This window comes from Cucurbita maxima, unplaced genomic scaffold (genome assembly GCF_002738345.1).
Source record: "Cucurbita maxima cultivar Rimu unplaced genomic scaffold, Cmax_1.0 Cma_Scf00003, whole genome shotgun sequence".
NCBI classification, from domain to species: Eukaryota; Viridiplantae; Streptophyta; class Magnoliopsida; order Cucurbitales; family Cucurbitaceae; genus Cucurbita; species Cucurbita maxima.
Genome location: NW_019272019.1, coordinates 4,447,447 through 4,475,112, shown reverse-complemented (window position 1 = coordinate 4,475,112; position 27,666 = coordinate 4,447,447). Strand labels below are relative to the sequence as shown.

The 27,666-nt window shown below is 36.2% G+C and overlaps 3 protein-coding genes and 1 long non-coding RNA gene across 5 annotated transcripts; 2 read left to right on the top strand and 2 right to left on the bottom strand.

Annotated features, from left to right (window-relative positions):
* The first annotated feature begins 7,727 nt into the window (after positions 1–7,727).
* LOC111476741 (serine/threonine-protein kinase PEPKR2) lies at positions 7,728–10,918 on the top strand. Its single transcript, XM_023120538.1, has 4 exons — positions 7,728–8,070; positions 8,270–9,073; positions 9,664–9,960; positions 10,197–10,918. The coding sequence occupies exons 2-4, from the start codon at positions 8,320–8,322 to the stop codon at positions 10,562–10,564; spliced, it is 1,419 nt and encodes a 472-aa protein (XP_022976306.1). The 5' UTR covers positions 7,728–8,070; positions 8,270–8,319; the 3' UTR covers positions 10,565–10,918.
* A 421-nt stretch (positions 10,919–11,339) lies between these two features.
* Positions 11,340–14,698, bottom strand: LOC111476742 (bet1-like protein At1g29060). The gene is made up of 4 exons (XM_023120539.1): positions 14,501–14,698; positions 14,185–14,308; positions 12,613–12,669; positions 11,340–11,743 (listed from the first exon to the last, which is right to left on the bottom strand). The coding sequence occupies exons 1-4, from the start codon at positions 14,566–14,568 to the stop codon at positions 11,582–11,584; spliced, it is 411 nt and encodes a 136-aa protein (XP_022976307.1). The 5' UTR covers positions 14,569–14,698; the 3' UTR covers positions 11,340–11,581.
* A 937-nt stretch (positions 14,699–15,635) lies between these two features.
* On the top strand, positions 15,636–19,163 carry LOC111476743. 2 transcript variants are annotated; one of them, XR_002717161.1, is made up of 6 exons: positions 15,636–16,526; positions 17,227–17,394; positions 17,634–17,729; positions 18,288–18,372; positions 18,619–18,687; positions 18,759–19,163. It is a non-coding gene; the product is annotated as an uncharacterized LOC111476743 (long non-coding RNA). The 2 variants fall into 2 exon arrangements; XR_002717160.1 differs by having other exon boundaries at positions 18,619–19,163.
* Positions 19,164–23,653: 4,490 nt separating this feature from the next.
* LOC111476739 (transport inhibitor response 1-like protein) lies at positions 23,654–26,969 on the bottom strand. Its single transcript, XM_023120536.1, has 3 exons — positions 26,101–26,969; positions 25,300–25,801; positions 23,654–25,218 (listed from the first exon to the last, which is right to left on the bottom strand). The coding sequence occupies exons 1-3, from the start codon at positions 26,700–26,702 to the stop codon at positions 24,433–24,435; spliced, it is 1,890 nt and encodes a 629-aa protein (XP_022976304.1). The 5' UTR covers positions 26,703–26,969; the 3' UTR covers positions 23,654–24,432.
* Between the last annotated feature and the right edge of the window lie 697 nt (positions 26,970–27,666).

Below are 27,666 nucleotides of genomic sequence, written 5' to 3'. Positions count from 1 at the left end.
GTGTGGTCTCACCGCCTCACAATGTTTCGTTCCCTTGTCCAATTGACGTGGGATCTCACACAATCCACCCCTCTTTGTCTCAATATGTTTCGTTCCCTTGTCCAACCGATGTGAAATCTCACAATCCACTCATATTCGGGACCCAACGTACTCACTGACCACTACCCAATGTCCACTCCTTCGAGGCTTAGCATGTCCTCACTGGCACACCGCTCAATATCTACCTCCTTCGAGGTTCAACATTCTCACTCGCACACCGTTTAATATTTGACTTTGATACCATTTGTAACTATCAAAGTCCATTGCTAGTAGATATCGTCCTCTTTGTAATTGCTCAATACCATTTGATAGTCCAATATTTTGCTTCAAGTAGTTTTCTATGATAAAAGATAAAGAGATTAGATATTCGACATGATGAAGAAGCTGCCACTTTATAATTATTATTTTATTATTTTTTAGACTATAAATGTAATTACAAGGAAGTGAAGAGGAATCCTTGTCTTCGTACTTACCTTCCCACTAAAGCAAGAGGCTAATCCTTGATTCTTGAAGACTAAAACCCACCAAATTGGCCACCAACTATCTATACTTTTAATTATTTTTATGAATTTGAATCTTTTACTTCCCCATTCATGATAGTGAGGAAGGAACAACTATTTATTCCACCTAATCTACTAACTAATATTCTACACACTTTCTTTTTTTCCACTTAAAAATATAATAGAGATAATGGTTATTTATTTATGGAAAATAATCCTAAATTTTTAATTTCATGAAATTACACAAAAATTAGATAAATAACATTCCAAAAAAATATTTTAATCTTTCATTCTAATAAGCTCTTCTAGATAAACTGTTATTGAATAATTAATTAATGATCAACTATTTTTTGGTTAAATTAGTGAAGAATCAAAAGTAAAAATTAAGAGAATTTACAATTTTATAATGTAAAAAAAAAAAAAAAAAACTGATTATTTAATTAATTTCAAGCAACCTATAAATATTTTTTTTCCTTAATTTTTTTTTTAAAAGTCATACAAAAAATAGGTCGTATATATCTATATTAAATGGCTTACATTTCTAAAAAGAAATGAATTTAGTCGTAGACAATAAATATTCTTGAAGTAATATCAGAAAAATAGTCAATATCAAAGGCCACATACGCATACACCGCCGTTATAAGAATTTATTTCTTTATTTTTTCCTCTGAAAAAAATAGTTAAGGTTCATCTAACCACTCAATTTTTTTAAAAAAAACACACACATACATACATACATATATATATACACACATACATACATACATACATACATACATACATACATATATATATATATATATATATATATATATATATATATTTTTTTTTTAAAAAAAATCTGGTTTCTATCTATAAAAATTTAATGAATAGTTAGTGATATATATATATATATATATATGTATTTTTTTTTTTTTTTTTAAAAAAATCTGGTTTCTATCTATAAAAATTTAATGAATAGTTAGTGTCAAAGGCCAACCTATAGTAAAGGTAGGATCAAAATTAGAAATATAAAAGAAAATTATATTAAAATGACTATAAGTGTTTCAAAATAACTAATAAACAAAATTCTATATATATCCTTTCTTATTATTGTAACGTAGATTATTATCCTTATGTATTATTTATTATACATTATCTATATTGCTATGTAATCTTATAGCATCACGTTTGAACGCTTAAATTATTTCAATTTTTTCAAATTTACGAGCCAAAAATATATGACCCTGTCTTGAATTCATCCTGTCTTTTAAGATACAAACCCACTTGTAATGCTTATACCACTTCCACTAAGTTTAATCTTTCGGGCATTAAACAAGCTAGCATCTTATTCTAAGTCGATAAAAAGGAACATCCCGAAGCAAATTATGACACTAATGTTTACTTCACAAAAGAGGCATGAAAATAGAATTAAGGGTCCATAAATTCAAGCGTAAGGAGGTATTTCATACTAAAATTAAGATAATCTACGACTAACTAAAACGTCATTCACAAATTCTAAAATTTTCTATGGGAGAATATCTAAGCAATTCTCTTTTCGCATGCAGTTAGATAGTACTTCAAATTGTGTATGAATATAAACAATTTTTTATGCCACTTACTAAAGACAGTTAGCTTAAGAATATACTTTAAGGAATGCAAAAAGTGGCCGACATACCTCCTTATACCCAACGAAAGCTTCCAACTCCATTGTCTACGACACAGCTATTGTCATGTGTATATATATATATATAAAGTTGCCAACCATCGGTATTCAATTAGTATAGACATAAACAGCCTGCAACTTAAAGAAAGCATGCTAATTTTCTACTGCTTTAAATGGACATTAAAAAATCAAGAACTTGGCAAAATGGATGAAGCAAACATACCAGAGAAAGAGGCAAACCTTTAGCGACAAGGAGTTAAAATATTTGATGATGTTTCTGTTTCTTGTCTACCCTTTGTGTTATTCAGACAATAAGACAAACATGCTTTGTTTTTCTGGCCTTGGGGACTTGACACTCCTCTATAAGGATAATAATTAATAACAACCTGTTGCAATTTTTGTGAATTATATTGGTAGACACTCAGATAGTTTGCTAAAATGATTATAAAAAGTTGTTTTCTTGAAAACTAAAGGCCACCAACTACATTGCCTTCGTTATATATTTTGTCTTCACTATATAATCATATACAATAAAATTACAAGCCATCTAACATGTCAATGGTTATTCTAGTTCTCTACCAATATCCAAAATTTCAGAAATATACAAAAACTTCCTCAAAGTCTAGAATCATCACCTCCTACTCTTTTTTATTATTGTTATTATTATTCAAAAACAGTAAGTGGAAACCTCCATCTTGCTTCCCAACGAAGATGAAAAGGCCGAGGGGAAAGCAAAATCCATCGCAGCCATTGCTGTGAAGAAGTGCCTTAAATACATCTTCAATCATCATGCAAAAATTCACTAGATTTTTAGATTTTTCTTAGAATTCATCTAACATTTCCCAAAAAATAATCCAGCCTCTTTTTTGAATCCCAACTGGAACCAAAATGTTTTTCTTAACACCTTCATGGGATAAACAAAAATCTGAATACCAACCAAGCTTGTTAGACATTTTATGAACTATTAAGAATCCATTATCCCCTCTCAACTGTTTGGAGAATCTACCATTCTAAAGACTTTTCCAAGTCTGTGCAAAAGAATACTCCAACTATTGCAAAAGATAATAATAATAAAAACTAAATCCATTGAATCTTGATGAAAAAAGTACTAAAGTACCATTCCTTTTTTGCTCTTCCAGAAAATACTACAATTACTTTCCCTGCTGACCGTAACTATATATATATATATATATATATATATATATATATATATATATGTATCTGTATGTATGTCTAATGAATACAATAAGAATAATAATAAAAAAGACTTGAGCACTTTAAGAAAGTGATTATGAAATCCAAAAAGAACGAACCAACTTGAGAAAGATGAAACTAGAAGATGATGCTCAACTCTAAAGCAAAATCCAATAAGAAACAAACTGGATGAAGGTTAAGGGTTGGGGGTAGGAGAATAGAGGAGGGAGGGGAGAGCATTGGGAGGGGGGGTTTGGTTCTATTCTTAGTTCTTCATCTACTAACATTCTCAATTATACATATGCTGTCACGTAAAAAAAATGGTCATTTTCCTTTTAATGCTTTACTTTGACATCTAAAACTCTCAACTTATTTTGTCCTTGGCAGAACAAATGTACACATTACCTAAAATTATACTCTGCAGAAGAATAAGCCAACTTATTGACAACTGCATTGGACACAATTCTCTTTCTCATATGACAAAGCCTACAACATAACTAGGGTGTAATTGATCCATCAAAATGCTCTCATTTTGAAGATTTTAACTACTAAATCTACTGCAATCTATCGACTTAGGTTTTTGGTTTATTGATGATTTAACATGATATCAGAGTCGTGTTGTGGTAGATTTAACTATATCAACACTTCAACAGCAACCACTCAAAAAGCACACAAGCAATGGGGTCATGCAGAAAGTAGCAGCTAATACTCATCAACTAACCATCTCATATTTGGTAAGTGTTGGTAGCACCAAAATTTTGATAGATAAGTTATGGGCCAAACATAATATAAGTGCTCTCGACAGATGTGTGGAGTCCGTGAGAACTGTACATAAATTTAAGTATCGAACATAAAACTTATAATAATACAGGGTGGAGAAGAATTAACTTCATACCTGGTAATCCTTTAAGAACTTCCCAATCCTTCTCTGAGTCCACTTTGTTCTCTTGAAAACTTAGCAATTCATGGACCATTGATTAGGAAACATAATTTCAAATAACCGACAATAAATTCATGAGCAAAAGTTCTCATAGGTCCATTAATTTGGTAGGAGAGCCAAAGGATCATCCCTACTATCAACTACCATCAAACAAATGATGAACAAAGGTACAGGATATGAATTATTTACGCCACTTCAAGAACTGAATTTATGAACGAGTTCACTGACAATTTTGAAGTAACGAAAATGTACCAATGAAACTTAAAATACATATTGTTGTTTCCTATGCCCTATCCTCATGCATTAAGCGTGGATGGCCTTCTCTCTATCAAAAATTTCAAACGCACACACAAACCATGTATTAAGAGTTGAGGGCCCAATCATTTTCTCAAGAAAAAGGCTCTCGTTATTTAAAAGATTTATGACTGTTTTAGAAAAAAATTATGAACAAAGTTTTTTAATGCAGTTATACATATACATATACATACATACATACATACATATATATATATATATATATATATATATATATATATATATTAATGTAAGCAAAGTTAGTCTGTTTAACATTCTATAAAATTTGTTCTAATCAATAATGATCATTACTGCATCAAAACAGATTAAAGACCAGTGTAAACAAATAAGAATTGCAATGGTCCTTGACTCACATATGCTTCCTTCCTTGCATAAGAATGGAACTAGATTAAAATCCTCAGTATTGTGCCACGAGAAACGGCTATATGAATGCAGTATGCATAATATATGGTCAACAGCATTTTGGCATAGTAAAAATAATAATCTCGAATTACTCAGATCTTGTACTCATTACTGCACACTGCTATGTGTTTGGAATGTTATCGTGTGTTTTCCATACCTCGAATAGTTATCTATCAATGTGGTCATGAAACATTCCAAGTCCACCGCTAGCAGATATTGTTCGTTTTGGCCCGTTACGTATTGCCATCGGCCTCATGGTTTTAAAACATCTCTATTAGGGAGAAGTTTTCCCTTACAAGAAATATTTTGTTCCCCACTCCAACTGACGTGGGATCTAATAGGTCATGTCTGACTGGGATCTCACAAGTCATGTCTCTTGCAATAAAGACACGTTACAAAAAATACCGATACTGTGATCTTCATTGTTGATTCTAGAGAATTTCAAACTGTAAGGCATGGAAACCTTTTGTTTGTATGTTCAGCTTACTTTCTATAGTTCGCTATATATCATCCACCAACTTCTTGACTATTCGTCATAATATCTCCAAGATTCCAATACATCATACATGTAAGCTTTATCTATAATGATAAAAACATAATTACACATAAAAACATAATTATACCAGCTGTTCCTGTGAAAAGTTAAGCAATCCCATCCAAAGAGCCAAACCTGAGCGAATATAACGAATATTATACCGGCTGTCCCTGTGAAAACTCCCCAATCCTTCTGAAGTCTACTTTTCTCTTTTTGAATACTTGGAAATTCACTGTCCATTTCCGATAAAAACATAATTACAAATCAACGCATTGAAACTAGCAATTCATCCGCCATTACGATTCGAGCGAAACAGAGAAAAGAACCAGAACACAAGAACAAGAATGAGATTGCGACAGAGATAAAGGACTACCAAGCGTATACCTGCGAAAAAGAGAGTGAGAGCAGCGAAGTTGGATCCGTGTCGAACCGCTGCGATCCTTTGCCCCGAGGTAGCTGGAGCTGTAGTGAAATTTTACATAGATACGCAACTCTCTGAGAGAGCAATACGAATCTTTCATCGGAGAAATCGATAACGACCTTTTCCAGAATGAGAATGCGAAGGTGAGAGAGATGAAGGAAGGCCACGCGGAGCGAAAGAGGAAGAAAGCGATTCCAGATATTGATCTGAACGTTGTGAAGAGAGGGCGAAAGCGCGCGCAAGAGAGATTGTCGGGCCGTTTTGATCGCGCAAAAGTTTTAAAAAACTTAATTATCTTTTAATCTTGTAAATTCTAATTTACTCCAATTCTATCTCTAACGAATTTAATTTTCTAATTTAAATTTAATCTCAACATGATTATAAGAATATTTTTCTAATATTGGGTCATTACCATCCAAAATTGTCATTCAAAAATCACCTATTTAAATATCATTATAAATAATATTAAGCACAATCACAATTTTGATGGCAGCGAACTTTGTGATTGTGCGACACTCACTTTCCAACAACAAGTGAGCTAAGCTAATTCGTTCTTACGTCGCCTACGGCCAAGCGACGTATGCTCGAGTCTCTAGCCTTGGTTTAAAGAGAAAGTTTTAAAAAATGAGGGCAAAAAGAAATTTTTGAAAGAGACGTTATATATGCAATCAAGAAAGTAACAACAGCTCACAGTATATAACTATTGGTAGGGAGAAGTTGATATCTAGTCATATCCCCTATAAGTACATTTTTAGGCATTTCATGTCTGTCAGTCTTATACATGATTTTTCCGAAACGTCATAATTCATAGAAATACAGAATACACAGAAGTAAAACACTAAAACAAGAAAAGACATAAAAGGTTTGACTTGTTATGGGCATGCGCCCATGGGCAACACACCTTGGACGAGCATGACCGTGACAATGAGCACACGTTATTTTTTGTTCGGTTCAAAGACTATTTTGAACTATTTTTTTCAAAATTTACATAATCGAACCACTGCCTCTAAGTCCTTAACATGCACACGTTAAGACCTTTTATCTACTCGTATCATGTTCTATTTCACTCTCGGGGCTTTTTTCACCCCCTTCTCTTACCGTACTATTCACCATCAGTCACCTAGGAGTATTCAGCCTGATAAGATCGGTCCTTGTTGCTTCACACGGGTCGTTAAAATTGTTCCTTTGATTTTTTTATTATTTAAAAAAAAAACGTTATGATTATAAAATAAGCTTTTCAATGTTCTCTTCCATCCCAAGCATACAATAAACCACAGGCATTTACTCACCATCGACTCTGATTCAATGGTTGCCTTTTCCCTTTTTATATTTATTTATTATTTATTATTTATTAATTATTATTTTCCATTTCCAAATTTCAGAATTTGGGCTTCTAAAGCCCTGTTTGGCAAACGTCTCGGCATAGCCATAATAAAACGTACGCAAAAAGACATCCCCACGTGACGCACGCGTGCCGCAGCTTCTTTCAGTATAAACAAAACCATCCAATCCATCACACAGTCCTCCGATCACAGCCGATACCATACACGTGAAAATATCACAACCGTCCGATTATTATCTGAAACGTGTACGCCTATTAGACCCGGCGCTACATTGGGCGTAATTTGTTTGCACTGCAGAGTATTATTTATCTGCTCCGGTTTCCGGGTCGGGCTCGGCAATGAGGAGCAAAACCGGTAGCTTTTTGGTGATGTGCAGTGGAGTATGGAGTGGACACGTTGGTTGGACGTAAAGTCTTGGAGACCAAAAACCCCTAAACATTTCGATTTCGATTTCGATTTTGATTTTTATCTTCTTTTTCTTTTTTTTCGCTCTCTCTCTTGGTGCGATATTTTGGCCGTTTCCATATATTTTTCTATCATCTTTTATAAATCGGGGATTGCTAGATTTTCTCTGAAAGAAAATGTGATTGGAGATCGTTAGGGTTTCGGATTCTTTGTTCCCAGTTGTCTATTTGTGTGACGGATCGATCTCTGTTTTAATGGTGGCGTTTTGTTTTCGCTCCTCGGAACCGGCGATTTGATATGCGAGTGGTGAAGGTTTTCTCGGGCTTTGAAGGTGCAGTTTTATCCTTCGGTTAATTTTTTGTTTTCTTTTGAAGTTTGTGGAATTTGTTAGACCTTACGGCTAATTGATTCTGATATCTTTCGTTTGATATCTGTAATATTAGGTAGGAGATACGAAATCATTGATCTGTTTGCATTTGATTTAGCATTTTTTTTGAAATATTTGTTGAGGTTCTGTAAATTTCTAGCAGTTTTCAGTCGTTCGAATTCGCGCGTAAGAGCTGCTGATTAATTTGGATTGATGAGGAAGAAACGGAAAGGAAGCGAGACTGATGGACCGTTAAATTTACGAGATAATGTAACAGAATCTCATGATTCGCGATCTTCTAAACTGAAGGCTCATTACTCGTTAGAAGATTACACGAGGTTGAATAAACGATGCAAGGAAGATGTGGGTATTGAACCAGTTCCTTCATGCAAGAGTAGGTTTGCCGGCATAGCTACAGCTCCACCCAGTGGGAGTTCTTCCCTGATTCTTCCTGGTAGAGGTTTGAAGAGGAAGATCGGGTGCATCGACGTGGCTACTCAAATTGGGCGTAAACATAACATCGAAAATGATTATGTTTCAGGCGAGACGATCGGACATGGAAAATTTGGTTCAGTTTGGCTGTGTAAATGTAAGGTTAGTGGAGCTGAATATGCTTGCAAGACCTTAAAGAAAGCAGAGGAGACCGTTCATAGGGAAGTGGAGATAATGCAGCACTTATCTGGCTACCCAGGCGTTGTGACGTTGCTAGCAGTGTACGAGGAGTCCGAATGTTTTCACCTGGTTATGGAATTGTGCCGTGGAGGCCGTCTGGTTGATCAGATGGTCAGTGAAGGTCGATATTCAGAGCATCGAGCAGCTAATATACTCAAGGAAGTGATGCTGGTTATAAAGTATTGTCATGATATGGGGGTTGTACATAGAGACATAAAGCCTGAAAATATTCTTCTCACAACATCTGGAAAGATAAAGCTTGCAGATTTTGGCCTGGCGACTAGGATTTCATATGGTATGCATTCTTTAATCTGTATTAACGAGTTCGTGTTTGTATGCTTCTCTTTAGGTATTAGTTGTATGATCTTCTTCGCGGTCTTCGTTTGACAATATGACTAATGACATGATGAAGTTTTTTCTTGGTAAGATGTAGGAAAAAAAGGAGAACATTCTTGGGTTTAGTTAGAACCTATGTAAGCGTGGAGTTCGGTAAACTTTAACGTCTTCATTCGGTAAACATACCTCACTCTGCTGGTCCTTAGCCTTAACAGCAGCCACATTTGCGTTCGTAGCTACAATAGTTTTACCTTAGACAGAGCGAGAGGATGCTTATAAAGAGATAGAGAATGCTTTGAGAGAGTTGGAGGCGGGGCGGGGCTTATATGTCACAGGGCTAAGATTGAGGTCCTAACAACATGCTTGTAAAGAGATCAGTATGCTTACATAGATTGTTGTTTTCGACAAAAAACCGATTTACTTAAGTGAGTTTTATATATTGATTATTGTTAGTATGAGCGTGCGTGAATGTTGATGTTTTTACTGCTTTTTCGATTAAGTTTCAAACGTCTGCCTACTTATGTTAAGTCATTTGATTGATTAATGCAGGTCAGAGTTTAATTGGTTTGGCTGGAAGCCCAGCTTATGTAGCCCCTGAAGTGTTGTCAGGAAAGTACAGTGAGAAGGTGGATATTTGGAGTGCTGGTGTGCTCCTCCATGCTCTTTTGGTTGGCGCTCTTCCTTTCCAAGGCGACTCATTAGAATCAGTTTTCGAAGCAATAAAGAACTCTAAGCTCGACTTCCACTCGGGGATGTGGGAGTCTATATCTAAACCTGCCCGCGATCTCATTGGGAGAATGCTGACAAGAGATATTTCATCTAGGATAACAGCAGAAGAAGTCTTAAGTAAGTTTATTTTGCCACTTGATTTCATTCCCGGATGCACGTAATCAATAGCTAACACGATCTCAACTGTCTTAAAAAATGTACTCTCGACCTTTCTTTATCTCCAAGAGGGGAGAGGGGTCGGGGTTTCCCCACATATTGTTGAACTTTGCTTAGAATACAGATCGATGCCAATCCTTATTTCTTATTGTAATCTAGTCTGGATTGTGATGGTGATGGTGATGGTGATGTTTCAGGGCATCCCTGGATATTGTTTTACACCGAGCGCACGCTCAAGACTCTTCCGATCAAACTAAAACTGAAGAATCAAGAATCTTGCCAACCGTCTCCAATTTCAGCCAAAACTAAGTCTGACAGAAACAGGATTGACAGTGCAGCTAATTTGACCTCCCTTAACGAAGTCTCTGACCTTTCCTCATCTGAAAGTTGCAACGCCAATGGCGAAGATGACGAGGATTGCTTTCTGGTGGATGCCCTTGCTACAGCTATTTCACATGTGAGAATATCCGAGCCAAAGAGAAGTAGGCTGTGTGTTCCTACAGGCCCTATCGAGCAGCACAGCTCCTCTAACATGAAAGCTAACAATCTTTGTAAAGCGTTTTGATATCCTGCTGACAGGCCAGCGACATCGTCGATATTGTTCTCCGTTCTCCTGTTTTTTTTTTTTCCCCTAAGCTGGGGGAACTACTACTTACAGGTAACACAACCCGGATGAATTCCTCCAAGTAGATGATAAGAAGGTGATTTTCCAGGCAGACATCAAAGCAAATCAATCCATGATGAGATGATTGTGTGATTAATATGCAATCTGCGTTAGTCACTGCCTGAGCTGCATTAAATCTGATTAGTAGTGTGTGGTTTTGTGCTTTTTAAGTCTAATAATTGTCTTGACATGAACTGACAAAATTTGATGTACATATTCTGTAAATACAGCAGTAATGAAGAGTGCATTTTGATATCTCAGGTCACCAACCCCCCAAATTGGCTGCCACTGCCACACCAAATCTAAACTAGTTCTTGAAAATTTAAGATTTATATTTATTTAATTCATGTTTCTTTAACTGTCTAATATATCTCTAAAATAAAATTTGTTCAATTTTAGATATAAATTTAATAACGATATTATTCAAACAATTTCTTAAATAAAAAAAAAAAAAAGGCACGCTACTTGAGAAATCCAGACTCTTTTGATTTTGATATCTAAAAAAGAATCGATTTCCTTCCACCGTTGATTCAAATAACACTATGCTTAGCTCCCCGCTCATGAAATGGGTAGTCCCCGCTCATGAAATGGGTAGTACCCATATCAGTTAAGAGGTCTAGTTTTTTTTTTTCTCTCTCCTAAAATTCACAATAGAAATTAGAAATAACCTTAGGAATAAATGAATTAACGAATAATACTATAGTTATGAGGCACAATACAAATCTTTATAGCGTATAAAAGTATACCAAAAATGTTCCTATAAGAGAAAATCAAAAGCCTATTTTCACTGTCCCATATTCTAAGCTGAGGGGGAGGCAGCGATAATATATTCAACATCATTCCTGTTTCTTTTCCCTTTTTTGCCGGCCAGCAAACTGGTTTTTCATTCATAATGAGGAAGAAAATGAGGAAGAACATTCATTTTCTGGATATTTTCATCCACATGTACACTATAAAGAAACAGATCAATGCAAATATGACAACCTGGACGACGTGATTTGATCCGTTCTGTATGATTTTTTTGTTCAATCTTCTTACATTGTCCTTCACCCCTGCTTGAGCTTTGATCAATGTCATTTGCTGCAACAAGACCGAAAACAGATGATCGGATATGTTAGAACTAAAAAAATATTGGCCATTGCACACGTTTGGAACCGATACAAGTTGATATGAGACTGGTTTTCTTTAGTTAGTTTCTTTTAATCTGATAGAGCTCTATGCATTTTATACTGAAGTTATCAAGGGAACCGTTGATTTGTTCGTTCTTTTTGTTCTCTATTTTGGTCCACTCTATCTTTTGGCAAGAGGTAGTGTAACGGTTCAAGCCCATCGTTAGCAAATTGTATCAAATATGAGACTAGTGGTGCGTTTGAGACGTTACAAATGGTATCAGAGCCAGACATCGGGCAATGTGCCAGTGAGGAGGCTAAGCCTTAAAGGGGAGTGGACACGAGGTAGTGTGCCAGCAAGGACGCTGAGCCCTGAAGGAGGGTGGATTGTGAGATCCCACACCAGATGAGGAGGACAACGAAACTTCTTTATAACGGTATGAAAACCTCTCCCTAGCAGACACGTTTTAAAAACCTTGAAGGGAAACCCGAAAGGGAAAGCCCAGAGAGGACATTAACTACTAGCGGTGGGCTTAGAGGATAAAAAATGAGGCAACCTGTATAATTTTACTCCATTCCCTGCCATCATCCCAAGAGGAATCAATTAATTGGAATAATTAACACTCCGATCCTTGTACCAATGTAATTTTAATAAATGCAATATTTAAAATTTTAATTCTCATTCTATCCATCATTTTCCATTTTCTCAAGTAATCAGGACCTAAAGAGTTTTCTCACAAGTAAGAACGTCAGTAAGTAAAAACCAAGAATTGAATCAACATACAAAAAACAAATGGAAATATGACAACTATGAATAGCATTAAGAAAAAAATTGCATACCAATTGATCTAGAAAATCATGCTGGAACTTTGCTTCTGTCCCAATGTCATGAGCAATCTGTAAAGATCAAAAGCCGAATATGGAATTAATTAAACGAATTGGCATATATAATCTGTACAGGATCTCAACAAGATTAAGATTATGATAAAACTATGAGACTTTTGGACCAGAAAACATTACAAAATCTGTTCTTTTTTACTCAATAAGAAACAAGATGAGCTTTCGTCGATAATATGAGACAGAAGGGGCTTCTCAACATTGACCGCCATACAATTAGGCATGTACCATCTCAAACCAAACCCACTAGAACGCTTAGCTCAACGTTTAGAAACAAATCTTTCTACAAATAATAACAATGTTATTGTAAGAAGAAAATTGGCCAGTCAAGCAAAGATGCCCCTCATTTTCGAGATTTTGATGGCATACAACTGGTGTGTTGGCAAACCAATTTCCTAGACCAACTGTTGTAGAAACCAAATCTCCACTCAAGGAACAAACCATCAGGCTGCTAATGTACAACTAAGATGCTGAAGAAGAAGAAGAAGAAAAAGAACAGGAAAAAAGAAAATTGCATTCGGAGGCAAATTGTAGAGAAAAATGATACGAGCCAAAAACAGCGGAGAAAGACGTCCAAGGAACAACTCCAACTTAGCAAAAAGAAGATGGACAATAATAATCAAAAGTTGTTGGAGGTGGGGGGAAGGTGAGCGCTGCATTACAGCCACTGCCAGAAAACAGAATGACCATGGATGAATTCGATAAGAGATTTTAGAAGTCTTTTAATGGTAGTTGATAGAGAATTGTGCACGGTTCAAACTGTGGTTTGCCTCGTGTTTTTGTGTCTTGAATTTGCAGGGGTTTTATTTTCCAAACTCATTTTTAAGAAGGAAAACAAGGTAAGCAATTAGTTCGTCTGAATTTTGTTGATCATTTAATAATGAATGCTATGCAGTTTGTGTTTCAGTAGAATTCTTCAGACAATTATAATTTATATTTATATGCTTGTTACATTACTATTACGCATTCCTTTCATTGCCTATGATACGTTTTGAATGGTGATGAGCCAATAGACAAGAACAGCAACTACAAAGACTCGTAAATATGGATTCAACTTGTACCAGTCGAATGTAATGTATCATATATTCCGTTCTTCTAAGAAGGGAGGGAAACTCACAAAATTTCACAGAAAGAAAACAATGTCTGTGACCGCCATGATAATGAAATCGATCACTAAGCACATAGCATGCACCTATACCATGTGGGATGTATTGATACAGAACGTACAGCTCGTAAATTCCATTAAGAAAGGAACCACGAGCAATGCAAATTCCAAGAGTACCATTACAAGTAGATCAACCTCGAACATAGCTAAATTCAAATATTATAGGAGCACCGCAAGAAATCTGAAGATTTCTGTTCAGATTTATCTCGAGTACTTTATATCTAGTTATTCGATGAAGTTACCAGCACCGAGTGCTTTCAATAAAGGCTTAGCTGCGTGTTCTAGTTTGCAATTCAATAAACCTAAGTGCAAAGCTGTACCATAGATTAACGTAAAACCATAATACTCACATTTCTAAGCCTTTTAACTTGACTGTGAAGACCTACGATCTCGTCGTCCAAGTCCCCTTGCATCGGATCGATCTGAAGTTGAATTTCATCGGAAGCAGCCGCCGTTCTTGTGCTAAGCCCCTCCCTGAATACCTCAAAACAAAGGACGATCGCAATTAAGCGACATGAATTGAGTAATCATCATTCTTAACACCGGTAAACATAGAAACAATTTGAGAAATTCCCCAAGACAAGTGACAGAAAACTCGCAGTTCTTGCAATACCTCTATTTCTGTTAATGTACTGGAAGTTAGCATGATAAGAACGATGACAATACCTGGAGCGATAAGGAGCAGCGTTGCCATTGTAGAAGGAACTACCGCCACGAAACGAACTGGACGCCATTAGATACAGAATGAAAAGATAATCCGAAATCGAATAATCTGATCGGAAACAGACGAATTGCGAGGATCAGTTTCAGAGTCTTCGGTTCGGAAGGTGAGAGCACAGAGCAAATCGGGATTTTCCGACTCCCGTTTATCAGAGGCGCGTTGGCGAGGCGTAAAGGGCGGGTGAATGTTGGTTCGGTTCTCCAATATGAAATAAACCGGGTTCGAGAATTTGAGACCGGTATATCCTTAACTTTGTATAGACCGGTATATTCTTTTATTATAATAAAATTTACAATAAGTATAAAATTACGAGAATTTAAAACTAAAATAGAATTGTAATTTATTTTAAGTTTCACTTTTCACACCACAAAAGGCGAAATTTTATTAAAATTAATTAGAGGGAATATTAATCTTCCTTTTCGAGTTCTTTGTCACTTAGTATAAATTCAGCATGCAATCGAGGCGCGAAAGCCCAGGCGTCGGCCCCTGCGATCACGATTGGCGCCAGTCCAGTAGCAGCCTCTCCCCTATCTCCGAGCGATGCGAAGCGGGCTGAGCCTTCAAATCTCTCTATAGGAATGCTTCCTGTTCTTCGCAAAATCCAGTCAGCGACACGCTTGTTTTTCATCCACTCGTTCTCTCTCAAATCGAACTCAACGCCCATGATTTCTCGACCTTTTCGCTCTCTCCAAATCCCTATCTTCAAGCTCCCACACGTTAGTTCTCTTTCTCTCTCTAGATTGATATATTTTTTAGCTGTTGTCTGTTTTTTCCGCCTTTTTTGCTAATGATTTGTGTAGTAAATTCTGTTGTTAGTGTTTTTGGGCCTGATTCAAGTTCTGCAATGTTGTAAATTGTCATGAAGATTGAATTCTTATTTAGTTTAAATTAATATTCTTATTTATTTTGGTTATTAACTCTTTCCTAACAATTTTGATTAATATTCTCATTTATTCAGTTAACTTATGGGAATGAGTATTACTGTAGTAATAAAAAGGCTTGTCTAACATTGTTTTGAGGGGTAAAGTCATGTGGAGTCGTGTGGAGTCATGTGAAGTCATTGTTATTTTGTATTTGCTTGGAGACGATTGAGAGGAACTTTGCAAGAGAGACTTTGTAGTGTGAGAGTAGGAGAGATACACTTGTAAGCACCTTGGTTATAGTGATTGGCTACCACTCGTGGATGTAGGAAAATTTCTCCTTTTCAAACCACATAAACCTTTGAGTCACTTTGTTTAATTTCTGTTATGGGTGTGTGAGTGCGATCGATCTTGTTTCTGCTTTCGCTACAACAATTGGGTATCAAAAACATATTTGGTTATGACATTTTGTGTTGAGATATGATTCAAAGTATTCAAAACTGAGATATGGTTTAAAGTATTGAGATATGGTTCAAAGTATTCAAAGTACCAAGATTTTAGGAGATTGTCAGTACATTTGAATTTATCTAGGATTTCCATACTTTTGAATTTATCTAGGATTTCCATACTTTACTATTTCTAGTTAGTGTATAAGCCTATAAATATTGAAATTGTGTAACTCTTAAAGTAATTGAGTGAGAAAACAATAATAAAACCATCTTTTATCTATTTTATCTTTTTCTATCTCTTTCACTATCCCTTTCCCAACATTTTGCACAACAAGCAGAGAGCATTTTCTGTTGTAGCTTTTTAGACCCAACATGTGGTATCAGAGCATTTTGGTTGTAGCTTTGGATACAACAAGTAGTATCATAGCATTGTTTGTTGTAGCATTCCACTACAACAATTGGGTATCAAAGCATTTTTGGTTGTAGCATTCTGCTGCAACAATTGGATATCAGAGCTTACATGCAATTCGTTAGTTTTGCTCGATGTCTCGTATTGAAGCTATGCAGAATCCGGAGGTCATTTCGTATCTGACGCAGCGGGAAGCCGCCGAGGTTGATGGATTCTCATGGGTCCTCTCGGGTTCAGCTTCGACCAATTGATGGTCAGTGTTGCTATTGTTGCTTTATTTCTCGATGTTCTTTTGCTGGTTTAAAATTTTTTGGTTCTCATTGGTTTTTATTCTATACTGAACATTACTGAAAAGTTGAATGGTTTAAATGGTCAACTATTCCTGTGAGATTTCATGATTGGATAGGAAAATGAAGCATTCCTTATAAGCTTAGGATTGGACTGATTGGATAGGAAAATGAAGCATTCCTTATAAGCTTAGGATTGGACCACTTGTTTTCTCAATCATATGGAGTTGCCCCAAAGGAGTGGCATGTTGGTTAGGGTCGAGGCTGGTGGGGTTATAGCTCAACTGTTAGTGCCGAGTTGAGGTGCATGAGATGAGATCTTATGGTGTCTTCTCCCTCAAGGTTATTGTGTGCTCGAGTGAGGCTGGTATGATAGGAGAGGGGAAGATGGGATTCCGAGTGAAAAGTTTAGTTCCCACCTCATTAACACAAAGGGTGAGATAGGCCTCCAAATAGGAATAGAATAGTAGAGATCAATGGAGCTCCGACATGGTCAGTGAGCCTCTAAATTCCATATCAATCTAAGATTATTATTTCTAGTCCTAATTAAAAGTCTCCTGTTTTGACACCAAAAAGAAATGAAGAAATATTATTTTTAGAAGGGATTGAGCTTTCTTATTTTTAGAAGAAATAACTCCTCTCTTATTGTTGCATCGTTGTTTGCAGGTATACAAATTATGAAAGTCGTAAAGCACATAATCTAGCTGAAAATCCACGTGATTCGCTTCTTTTCTTCTGGGAAGGTTTCCATAGGCAGATGAAGCAACTTTCACCAAGCCCATCGTTAGCAGATATTGTCTTCTTTGGACTTTCCTTTTCGGGCTTCCCCTTAAGGTTTTAAAACGCATCTGCTAGGGAGAGATTTACACACCCTTATGAGAAATGCTTCATTCCCCTCTCCAACTAATGTGGAGAGCCAAATTTTGAATGGTGTGCCAACGGGAACGCTGGCCCCCAAAAGGTGGATTGTGAGATCCAACGTTTGGATTTTTAAAACTATAAATAGCCATTTTAATAATTCAATAAGGAAGATGTTACAATAAAATTTGAAACCTCATTTTTGTGTTTTGCAGAAGTTTGATTCCATAACCAAAATCCTGGGGAGGATACAGGCTTAAACCAGAGCATTTTGAGTTTAGGCAGGGGCAGCCATCTGGGCTGCATGACAGGTTATTTTCACCTCTCTAAGGGCAAGTGGTTTACTAATTCTCTAGTTGTGCTGTATGTCATTGGCCAATAGATGTGTTATAGCCTTGCAAGCTTTGTGTTAAAATTCTTGGTCAAGTGAGTGGATTAAGTTGGTTCTTTGATTGGCTATTGATTAGATCTATAGGGGTATGAAAACCTCTACCTAAAAGACGTGTTTTAAGACCGTGAGGTTGACAGTAATACGTAACGAGCCAAAACAGACAATATTTGTTAGTGGGGGGTTTGAGCTGTTACAAATGGTATCAAAGCTAGACATCGGGCAGTGTGCTAGTGAGAACGTTGACCCTCCAAGAGAGGTGAATTGTGAGATCCCACATCGGTTGGAGAGGGGAACAAAACATTTCTTGTAAGTATGTGGAAACATTTCCCTAGTAGACGTGTTTTAAGAACCATGGGGCTAACAACGATACATAATGGGCTAATCTTTTTATAATGTTTTAAATGTGATATCTTTTCCGTTCTAAAGTTGTAAAATTCGTGGTCTTTTAGTAACGACTGACCAGTACGTGTTCGTACAGGTTGCAATATTCCCCTTGCGAGACGGACGGAAAAAAAAGTATGGAAAGTAGAACGATTAGCTCCCTGATTGGCTCCTCCATTCACGTACCTTCTTTTCTCTTTAGCCCCTTTTGTGTTTGACGCCAAAGTTGCTGTCTAATATTTGACTGTTGCATAATTTACTGAACTATTGCAAGTTTTACAGCTTCCATAAAACTATATGACATGTTCATGGAATTTCGGCCTATTTTAAAACAAAATAATAAATATGGACTTTTGGACGGGAGATGTAGAAATCTCTCTTTAGTAGACCCGTTTTAAGACCGTGAGGCTTATGACGATATATAACAGGTCAAAGCGGATAATATCTACTAGCGGTGGGCTTGAGCTGTTACACAAATGCATACGGACTAGGCAGAGGTGCATAACTCCACCCTAAACAACCTTTTATTTCTTGCATATTGATGGCTTACTCCTTGCATTACGCTCAGGACTATTTTGTCCACCTCGAGGTCAACTTCGGGAGACCTCGTAGATTTTTAATGATTCTTTCTACATAAGGGTTAGAGACAAGGTGTGAACTCTAGCCTTGGAAGGATTTGTATTTATTTAGTCTCTGAACTTTTATTGTCTATTAGACAACTTTAAAAGTTAAAAAGACTACGAAGACACAAACTTCACCACCCCGGAACCATTTTTTATCTCTTTTTCCTTACAGGATGAATGTAATGAGTGCAATAAAAGTTGGATGGGGACACATTTGCTTAGCAAGATAATGCCATTGATGAATGTAAGGCTTTAGTCCATTTTGCTTTTTGAAAGTGTTTGGAATATTAGAGAATGGTCGTAGCTCATTGATAGGATTTCATTGAATAGGGAAAGCCTTGGGCATCAAAAAGGCGTATGGGTATCATCTCATATTATCTTTTTGTACTGCCAATTTTAAATCTGATAGGCTTGATTCAGGCCCTGCCAACTTTTGTGATTTCACCTCTTAAAAAAAATCATAACCGTAGCCAAAAAAATATTGATAAATTAACATATTTTTTTTAAGGACCGAGAATAAAGTTCGTGTTGGTTTGTGGGATTAGTGTTTACTCTTATAATGAAGACTAAGTAACATGACTATATTGTTTGCTTTGGCCTATTACGTATTGCCATCAGCCACTGTCATGTACTGTCGTTAGTCTCATGACTCTAAAATGTGTGTAGTAGAGAGAGATTTATGTGTAGTAGGGAGAGATTTCTATATTCTTATAAGAAATATTTCGTTCTTTCTTCAATTGATGTGAGATCTTACAATCCACTCTTCTTGGAAGCTAGTGTTCTTGATGACATATTGTTCAGTGTCTCATTTTATAACAGCTGAAGCCTATCATTAGCAAAAAATGTCTGTTTTGGTCCAATACTTATCACTTTCAACTTCACGGTTTAAAACACCTCTAACATAGAGAGGTTTCACACCCTTGTTTTTTTCCTCTCTCCAATCGATGGATGCCAAATTTAAATTCAAATTCCGGACATTATACTTACCGTCCCAACCCAATTCCATATATTGAAAGAAAAAAAAGCTTAACAGTAAATTATGCTCTCTCATTTTCTCTCTCTACAGGACTTCGTATTCATTCACAATGTTACTTTTTTTAGCTTCCGTTGACCTACTTGAAGCTAAATTTGACTTTTTTTATAATAAAAAATCTTGATATTTGTTTGAAAGGTAAAATTGACTGAGCCACTTTCTTCCCCCTCTTCAAAATGGGCATAGCTTTTATTATTACCCATCACTCTCAAGAAATTATGATATAAAATAAATAAATAAATAAATAAATAAATAAATATTTTTTATAATGGATTTTGGGCCAATTTTATTTAATATTCCACAAGTGGGAATTGTTGGGTCAATTAGGAAGTGGTTTGAGCTTTTGCAACAGAGATTCATTTATTCCAATTATGTGTAGTTGAATGATTTCAACGCCACTCACTCAACATCTCTTTCACAACCCTTTCAACCTTCTAATATAAACCATTAATTAATGGAGCTTCACCTAATTCCCTCTCCTTTTTTGTGCCCCTAAAAATCTTCACTTCCCCTATTAAAAAAAAAAAAAAGCTCAAACCGTGGTGATTATATTACTCTCTTCATATGATAGCTCAACCTTACTGCTAAAAGGTATTATCCGTTTTGGCCTGTTACGCATCCACCCCCTTGGGGCCTAGTGTTCTCGCTGGCATACTGCCTGATGTTTGACTCTGATACTATTTGTAACAGTCCAAGCCCACTGCTAGCTAATATTGCCCGCTCGTTACGTATCGCGGTCAGCCTCACAGTTTTAAAACACGTATGTTAGGAAGAAATTTTCACACTTTTATAAGGAATACTTCGTCCACCCCCTTGGGAGTCCAGCATTCTCGCTCACACATCGCCTTATGTCTGTCTCTAATACTATTTATAACAACCCAAGCCTACCGTTAGTAGATATTGTCCGCTTTAACCCGTTATGTATCACTGTTAACCTTACGGTTTCAAAACACATCTGCTAAGAAGAGGTTTCCATAATGTTATAAAGAATGTTTCGTTCACCTCTCAAACTGAGATGGGATCTCACACAATAATAACAAGATTTACGGCTTATTTGAAAATAGAAACAACTAAATTAAGGCTTTTATAATATATTTTTCTTAATTTAAAATCATTGGAGAAAATAAAAATCATAGGAAATTCAAAAGGGATTTGGATTTTTGGGGCATTATATTATTTGTCTAAGCTTTTAAGGAAGAGACTCCTTACCAATTAGAGTGGAATTTTATGTTTTCTTTACAAAAAATCATAGAAATTTTTTCCTTTTTTATTTTTTTTTAGTAAATTAAATATTTCTTAAAGGAAATATTTTCCATTATGGCCCATAATTTGACCATTGAAGAGACATTGATAAGATTATTTGATTTAGAAAATAATAATGATTTATTCTATATACATTGCTTTATAATTGGGATAAGATGAGGCTTTGTACTTTGAAGTTACATTTGATTTTGACTAAATATGTATCTAAAATTTAGGATAAGTTTAATTAGTCAACATTTTATCGTTTTCTTTATTGAACGTTAAAACAAAAAAAATTGTAGTCACACGTTAAATATTTCATATATGATAGAAAAAATATATATATATATATTAAACCGGTAATTTCGAAAGTAAAATTTATTATTCTAAGAGTCCATAGTTTAATTATTATTTTAAAAAATTATATTGAATTAGGGATAAAATACTTCAATTTCGTCTCCAACCTTAATAAAATCTCAATCCCTAGATTTTGGAAGTTTAGTCTATTTGGACCTTGAATCTTTATGTAACGCCCTATGTTAGAGATTTGAAATCCAAATTTGACACCTAATGACCCGACATTCCCTTACGACATGATCATGTTACCTAACTTCGCTTCTTAAGAGTGAAGGCTATCCCAAAAACCAACACAAAGTTTTTACAACATACTTTGTCACCCTTTATTTATTTTTTTAAAAAAAAAAAATTCTTAACGTTAATTTATGAACGAAAGCCGTCTAACAACATTTCATAAATTAACTATTTTAAAAATTTACGAGTATTTCCTAAGGTATTTTTTTAATTTTGAAAATAGTTCAAAGGTAATTTTAAAAAAATTGAAAAGCATTCTCTATTTTTTTTTTTTTTTTTTAAAGTTTAGGTATTTGAATATTTTTTTAAATTTTTTTTAAAGAAATTAGAATAATTTTGTAATTTTTTTTAATAGTATTATTGAAACTTTTAAAAATTTATATTTATGGATAATGAAAATAAGTTTGGTAAAGGATTGGAAAAGCAGGCGAGTTTAGTGGGTGATCTGAGTGCTTAGTTAAGCCATGTGGAAAACAGCTCATACGCCCTTCTTCGGACATCACTCACTTCCTCCCCACTACTTCCCACTTCTCATGTGCCTATTTATCCTTTGTCTTTTACTATTTTTTGTCTCATCATCTCAATAATTTCCATTTTTTTTTCTTTTTTTTTTATAATTATGTTCAATATATATATATATCATTTAAATATAAATCAGTAGTTTATCATTCTTCTTCTCTCAATATCCTTTCTCCTTCTGTTTCACCACATGCATACAATGTATTTGGTTATGTTGAGAATGGCATTTCTTTGACTACACCCACATCCAAAACAGCCTTATTCCCCCGAGCCATACTTATCGCTACATACAAGTCACGTGGCCCAACTGTATAGTGTCATGTGTGAGATTCCACATCAGTTGTAGAGGGGAACGAAACATTCCTTATAAGGGTGTGGAAACCTCTACCTCACAGATGCATTATAAAACTATGAGGCTGATGACAATATGTAAAAGACTAAAACGGTGATAAGTTTGGTGTTACAAAGCCCCAAAAGAGGTGGATTGTGAGATCTCATATCAGTTGGAGGGAAGAACGAAACATTTATTAGAAAGGTATGAAAACCTCCCTAATAGACGCATTGTAAAACCGTGAGGTTGACAGCAACACGTAACAGACCAAAACAGATAAATATCTATTAGCAATGGCCTAATACCGTCACGATCAAGTAGTGAAAAATAAACATTAATGAGTATGGTCACAAGGATAGAAGGAAACATGACACCATGCAATTGAGGCACGTGGTTGGAGGGCAAAAAATGGCTACAGTCCCACTAGCAAGCAAGTTTTGCTTCATAAAAGTTCAAACACCGCCCCCCCCATGATTCTCTCTAAACACGTACAAATAAGAGAGAGAGATCCAGAGGGATGAGATGATGTGAGAAAGAAAACAAAACATATGGTGTTGCCAACTTGCCTCCACAACATAAGGCTAGACAAGAAAGAAAGAAAAAGCCTCTCTCTCCCCCCATACTCAACTCATTCAATAGCATAGTCATATCCCACTTAAGATGATAAGCTTTGCTTTTACATCCTCCTCCTGCCAGGAAGAGTTCCCTCTCCTCATTATGAGTGAGAGAAGAAAGAAGGGAGGGGGAGCCCGTCATTAATGGATGGTTGCTTTATAACGCAAACTCAGGGAATGGATGTGACAAGCCATCAAATAATTGATCCTACAATGACCCATTTGAAAACGACCAATACAGAGTCTACTCAGCAAACAAAACTAGCAAACATATCAACACAGCCTTTTTTTTTTCCTTTTTTTATCTAATCTAGGATGTTCAGATAGCTCTTATGTAGTGCCTACACATTCTTTCTATCCGCATCGTGTTTGATCCTGTGTGATTTCTGCAATCATCACAGGACACCGACCGATGCGTTCTCGGCTTCCTCGGAGAGATGCCGGGAGCGTCGAGCGGAAAACAGATGCATTTTGCTATCGCAAAGAAAAAGGAAGAAGAAAGGAGGGGGGAAAAAAGCTCAGACAGTACCATTACTAGATGGAAATTCTGTCCATGAATAATTTGTGGCATTTATTACCCCATCCATCTCATTCTGATAAACAACAATCGTAAACTCAATAACCAGGGGCCTATGCTACTGGTACATGTGATTAGAAATAAACAACATTTAGCTAGAGAGGCAGGGTCTTTCAGTTCTCACATCTACTAACAAATTGAATCAAAATAAGTGGACTAATGATTCTAGTAGGATGGAGTACGAGTACCTGTGTCATCTGCCTGCTATTCGACGACTGATGGTTGGAGAGATATTCGTAGCAACAGGTCCTCCAATCCTAGCAAATGTTTTTCTTTCTTGATTCAATTGACAAAATGATCAATACTTGCTATCTGATCTTTTAATGCAGCTCTCTATGACCCATGCCTCCTCCAGCAGCTCTAGTTTACAGTTACCGGATATTGAAATGAAGAAATTAAACGTGGAACAATTAGAAACAAACTTATGAAAACTTGATTAGCCTCCTGATGAACAGTGCAGTGATTGATCCTCAGCAACTACACCACTTTTTAAAGTCTTAGGAAGTTGCATATCTCAAATGAAATCTGGCTACCAAAACCATCATAATCTTCCCCATGTAAAAACAGGGATTCAACTTTTCTTAAGTGGGTAAACATGATTTTTTTTTTTTTTAGGTATTGAAGGATACCCCTTTGACAAGAAGTAATAAACTTATCGCGCAAAATTGTGAGCTTGTTCGGTGACAGTTGAATCTTCTAGCAGTCCAATGTTCTATAGGATGTCAACAAACTTTGGAGCATCATCCCTTGGCCCCTCAAGAGATCTATACATGTATAACACCTGAACATGGTTCTCCATACCCTCCACCTCGACACTGTTTTCAGTTTCGTCGTCATTTTCATTCCTCATCACCTCAACGACTAAGTGAGGCATCGCTCTGGCAACCTCTTGGCAGCCTTGGCGAGACAGTTTACAAGCTGACATCCAGAGGAATCTCATATTATAGTAATGATGTAAACCAGATCGCAAGGCTCCATCGCCAAATGGGCTATCTCTAATCTCAAGTTTTTGCAATCTAAGACAACCCTCAAGCACATATTTCAATCCCAAATCACTATTTCCAGCAAAAGCAACTGATAGGGTGCGTACCAGTTTTCCATACTTCCCAATGTAGCTGAAAGCACGATCAGTCAATAATCCAGATATAGCAAGCCTAGTTAGCTTCTTACAGTTGATAACGATGGCGCCAAATCCTTGATCCATGGGTTCTCCAGTTTGATGGTCTGGCTGGTGTCGTCCCATAATACATAGTCTAAACACCACGAGATCTTGGCAGTTCTGTGACATAGCTACCACAGCTGCATTGGTCATTCTCTGGCAAAAGTAGAGGATATATTGCAATTTCCTGCAACCCTCGGATATCGCCTGGAAGCCCACTTCAGAAATGGGGCCTTCACCATCTTCTCGCACATCAACAGGAAAAACCCGAAGTTCTCGCAATTCCTTGCACGTTGAAGCAACAGCCTGAAGTCCTTCATCGCATATCGAATCAAGAGCCTGCAATAAAAGAAAATATGTAAGAGCTCAGCATACCAAATTTGCCCCCCAATTAGACTTGTCTACCCAAAGATCACATACCCAGAAAGTCTGGAGCTTGTGGCAGTGGCTTATAACTGGTTTGAGCTGTTCAGGAGTTATATTTGCAAAGCTCAAGTTCAGAGTGGTGAGATTAGCACAAACTGGATAGATACAAGGTAGGTAATCAGGCAAGATGTCCTTGAATCCAGAGAGACAAACCAAGGATTTGCAAGCAGCAAAAGCAGAGGCATAATCAGGCTCTGATTCCCCATGAACTACAGCCTCTGAAGTACTGAACGAACCAGTTCCAAGATGTGTTAGATGAGGAGCCCGAATCATCAAACGGTATAGCTGAGCAATGGAAACGTAACGATTCACCCCAAGTTTTTTCAAGGATGGGGATCTACTCACCAACCTCTCCAGTGCCTCAAAATTAATAGGGCACTCTATACAATCAAACATCAGAGATTCAAGACAAGTTTCCTTCTCTGGGAAACAAGATATCCAATCCACTTCATCGTCTGCTACGTCAGATTCAATCAGATCAAGTACTCGAAGGTGCCTGAAAAGCAAATCAATCAGTCTAAGCTGAATGGAAAAAGAAGCCATCACTCATAGAAACTTCAACAAAGTTTGCCACTAGAACATCCAGCAAAATACATTTAGTTGAATTCAAAGAATCCCCAAATGGATTTCAAAGCATACAGATTCGAACATGCTCTCCAAAGGTACAAACGATCACTAATGGCAGACTAACGAAGGTGCATTTGGCAGTAGAAGCTGAAGGAATCAGAATCAAAGCTAAGAACATTGAGAAAACGAAGTGAAAGGAAAAAAAGGAGAAGAAATCAAGAGGCGTACATGCATCTGGAGGCAACAACAGCAATACCACTAGTGCCAAATCCTTCGCAGCAAAACAACACAAGCTCCTTAAAGCCAGGGAAAGAGTCAGCGAGCAGGGCCAGATCGTCGTCAGTCACAGACATGCGCTTCAAATAGACAGTCTCGAGCCAAGGATATGATTTAGCCATGGCCGCCACCCATGGGGAGAAGTGAGCCCCCCAATTAGGCGGCATCAGGTTGAAATCTGCAAACCGAGGCTTCCCTTTGATCATCACTGACCGAACTCGATTAAACCGCGACGTGACTCGGCGAGGGGAAACAGCATAGCAATTTCCAATGAAGAGTTCAGATCGAGTGAGTGCCTCAACGCGATACCACGACTTGCAGACGAGCGACGCCGCGTTCCGGTCACGCCGAGAAGTGAGGAAGTGAAGCACGTTCTCAAGAACATTATGAAGTATATTCTCAGCAGAACCAGAATCAGAACCAGCTACATCACCAGAACACCCTACGCAATTGCGAGCTTTACTTACAGATTCAGCTATGGCGTCGCCAGCTAGATCTGAAGGTAAAGATCGATCTTCGTCTTCAGACATTTCTTCAGATTGGTCCACTCTCATGTGCTACAAATCACACTCCCTCAAGAACAAACCACTCCGAATCGAACTTCTGCCAAAAAGAAAGAGAGAAAAAAAAAAGGAATCCAACTCCGAATCAGATCACGGAGGGTTCCAAGGTGAATGGATTTAGGTTTAGAAGAACATGATGAGAGAGAAAATGAAGATCCAGAAAGAGAAACTCCATAGCAATGAAATGATATGGAAGTTTGGAGGGATTCTTGTTGCCTCTCTTACTTTCTCTCTCTTTCAAATGGCGCTCTATTATTTAGGGGCTTTCCCCTCAACAATCTTGTCCTTTCCTTTCACATTACTTTATTTAAATAAAAAATAAAAAATAAAAAAGTATTACTAAAATATTAACTGCCCTAAAAACAACTACTCTTCAGTCTCGTCAACTTCACTCCCTCCCCTTCTAAAAATTATAATATAATTATTTTATTTTAATTTTATAATTTTAGTTTAAAATAAGTTAAATTAATAAAAATATATTTAAACTATAAACTTTCTCTATACAAAATATTCTTTTAAATAATATTTTTTAATTTAAAAACAAATTATTATAATTAATGTTTTCTAAAATACTTTTTAAAATTATCCTTTAATTTTTTTAAAATTTTTATAAACACCTCTTAATCTTTCTAAAAGCTTTAAAAATACCTTTGTTTTCGGTATCACGTTTAAAAAATGTTCATGAACTTTCAAAAGTAATATTAAAAATTTTGGAGATAATTTATGAGCAGTCAATAGACGATTTTCATAAATTATTTCTGAATTTTTTAATATTATTTTTTAAAGTTTAAGAATCTTTTTAAAACACCGTACTTGTTAAGGATTATTGGGAGTGAGTAACAAGTTCGCTAATTTAGAAAATGATAATGGATTTATAAGTGAGAAATACTATCTCTATTGTTATGAGGTCTTTTGAAAAGTCGAGAGCAAAACATGAGAACTTATGTTCAGAGGG

Bases quoted from the DNA above. Each gene is read 5' to 3' on its own strand.
- LOC111476742 (XM_023120539.1), bottom strand. From the start codon at position 14,568: ATGGCGTCCAGTTCGTTTCGTGGCGGTAGTTCCTTCTACAATGGCAAC. The intron at 14,309-14,500 runs GTATTGTCATCG...TGAGGTATTCAG, and splicing joins GCTGCTCCTTATCGCTCCAG to GGAGGGGCTTAGCACAAGAA. The intron at 12,670-14,184 runs GTGAGTATTATG...TGATCTTTACAG, and splicing joins AAGTTAAAAGGCTTAGAAAT to ATTGCTCATGACATTGGGAC.
- LOC111476739 (XM_023120536.1), bottom strand. From the start codon at position 26,702: ATGAGAGTGGACCAATCTGAAGAAATGTCTGAAGACGAAGATCGATCT. The intron at 25,802-26,100 runs GTACGCCTCTTG...TTTGCTTTTCAG, and splicing joins GTTGTTGCCTCCAGATGCAT to GCACCTTCGAGTACTTGATC. The intron at 25,219-25,299 runs GTATGTGATCTT...CTTTTATTGCAG, and splicing joins ACAAGCTCCAGACTTTCTGG to GCTCTTGATTCGATATGCGA.
- LOC111476741 (XM_023120538.1), top strand. From the start codon at position 8,320: ATGAGGAAGAAACGGAAAGGAAGCGAGACTGATGGACCGTTAAATTTA. The intron at 9,074-9,663 runs GTATGCATTCTT...TGATTAATGCAG, and splicing joins GGCGACTAGGATTTCATATG to GTCAGAGTTTAATTGGTTTG. The intron at 9,961-10,196 runs GTAAGTTTATTT...GTGATGTTTCAG, and splicing joins AACAGCAGAAGAAGTCTTAA to GGCATCCCTGGATATTGTTT.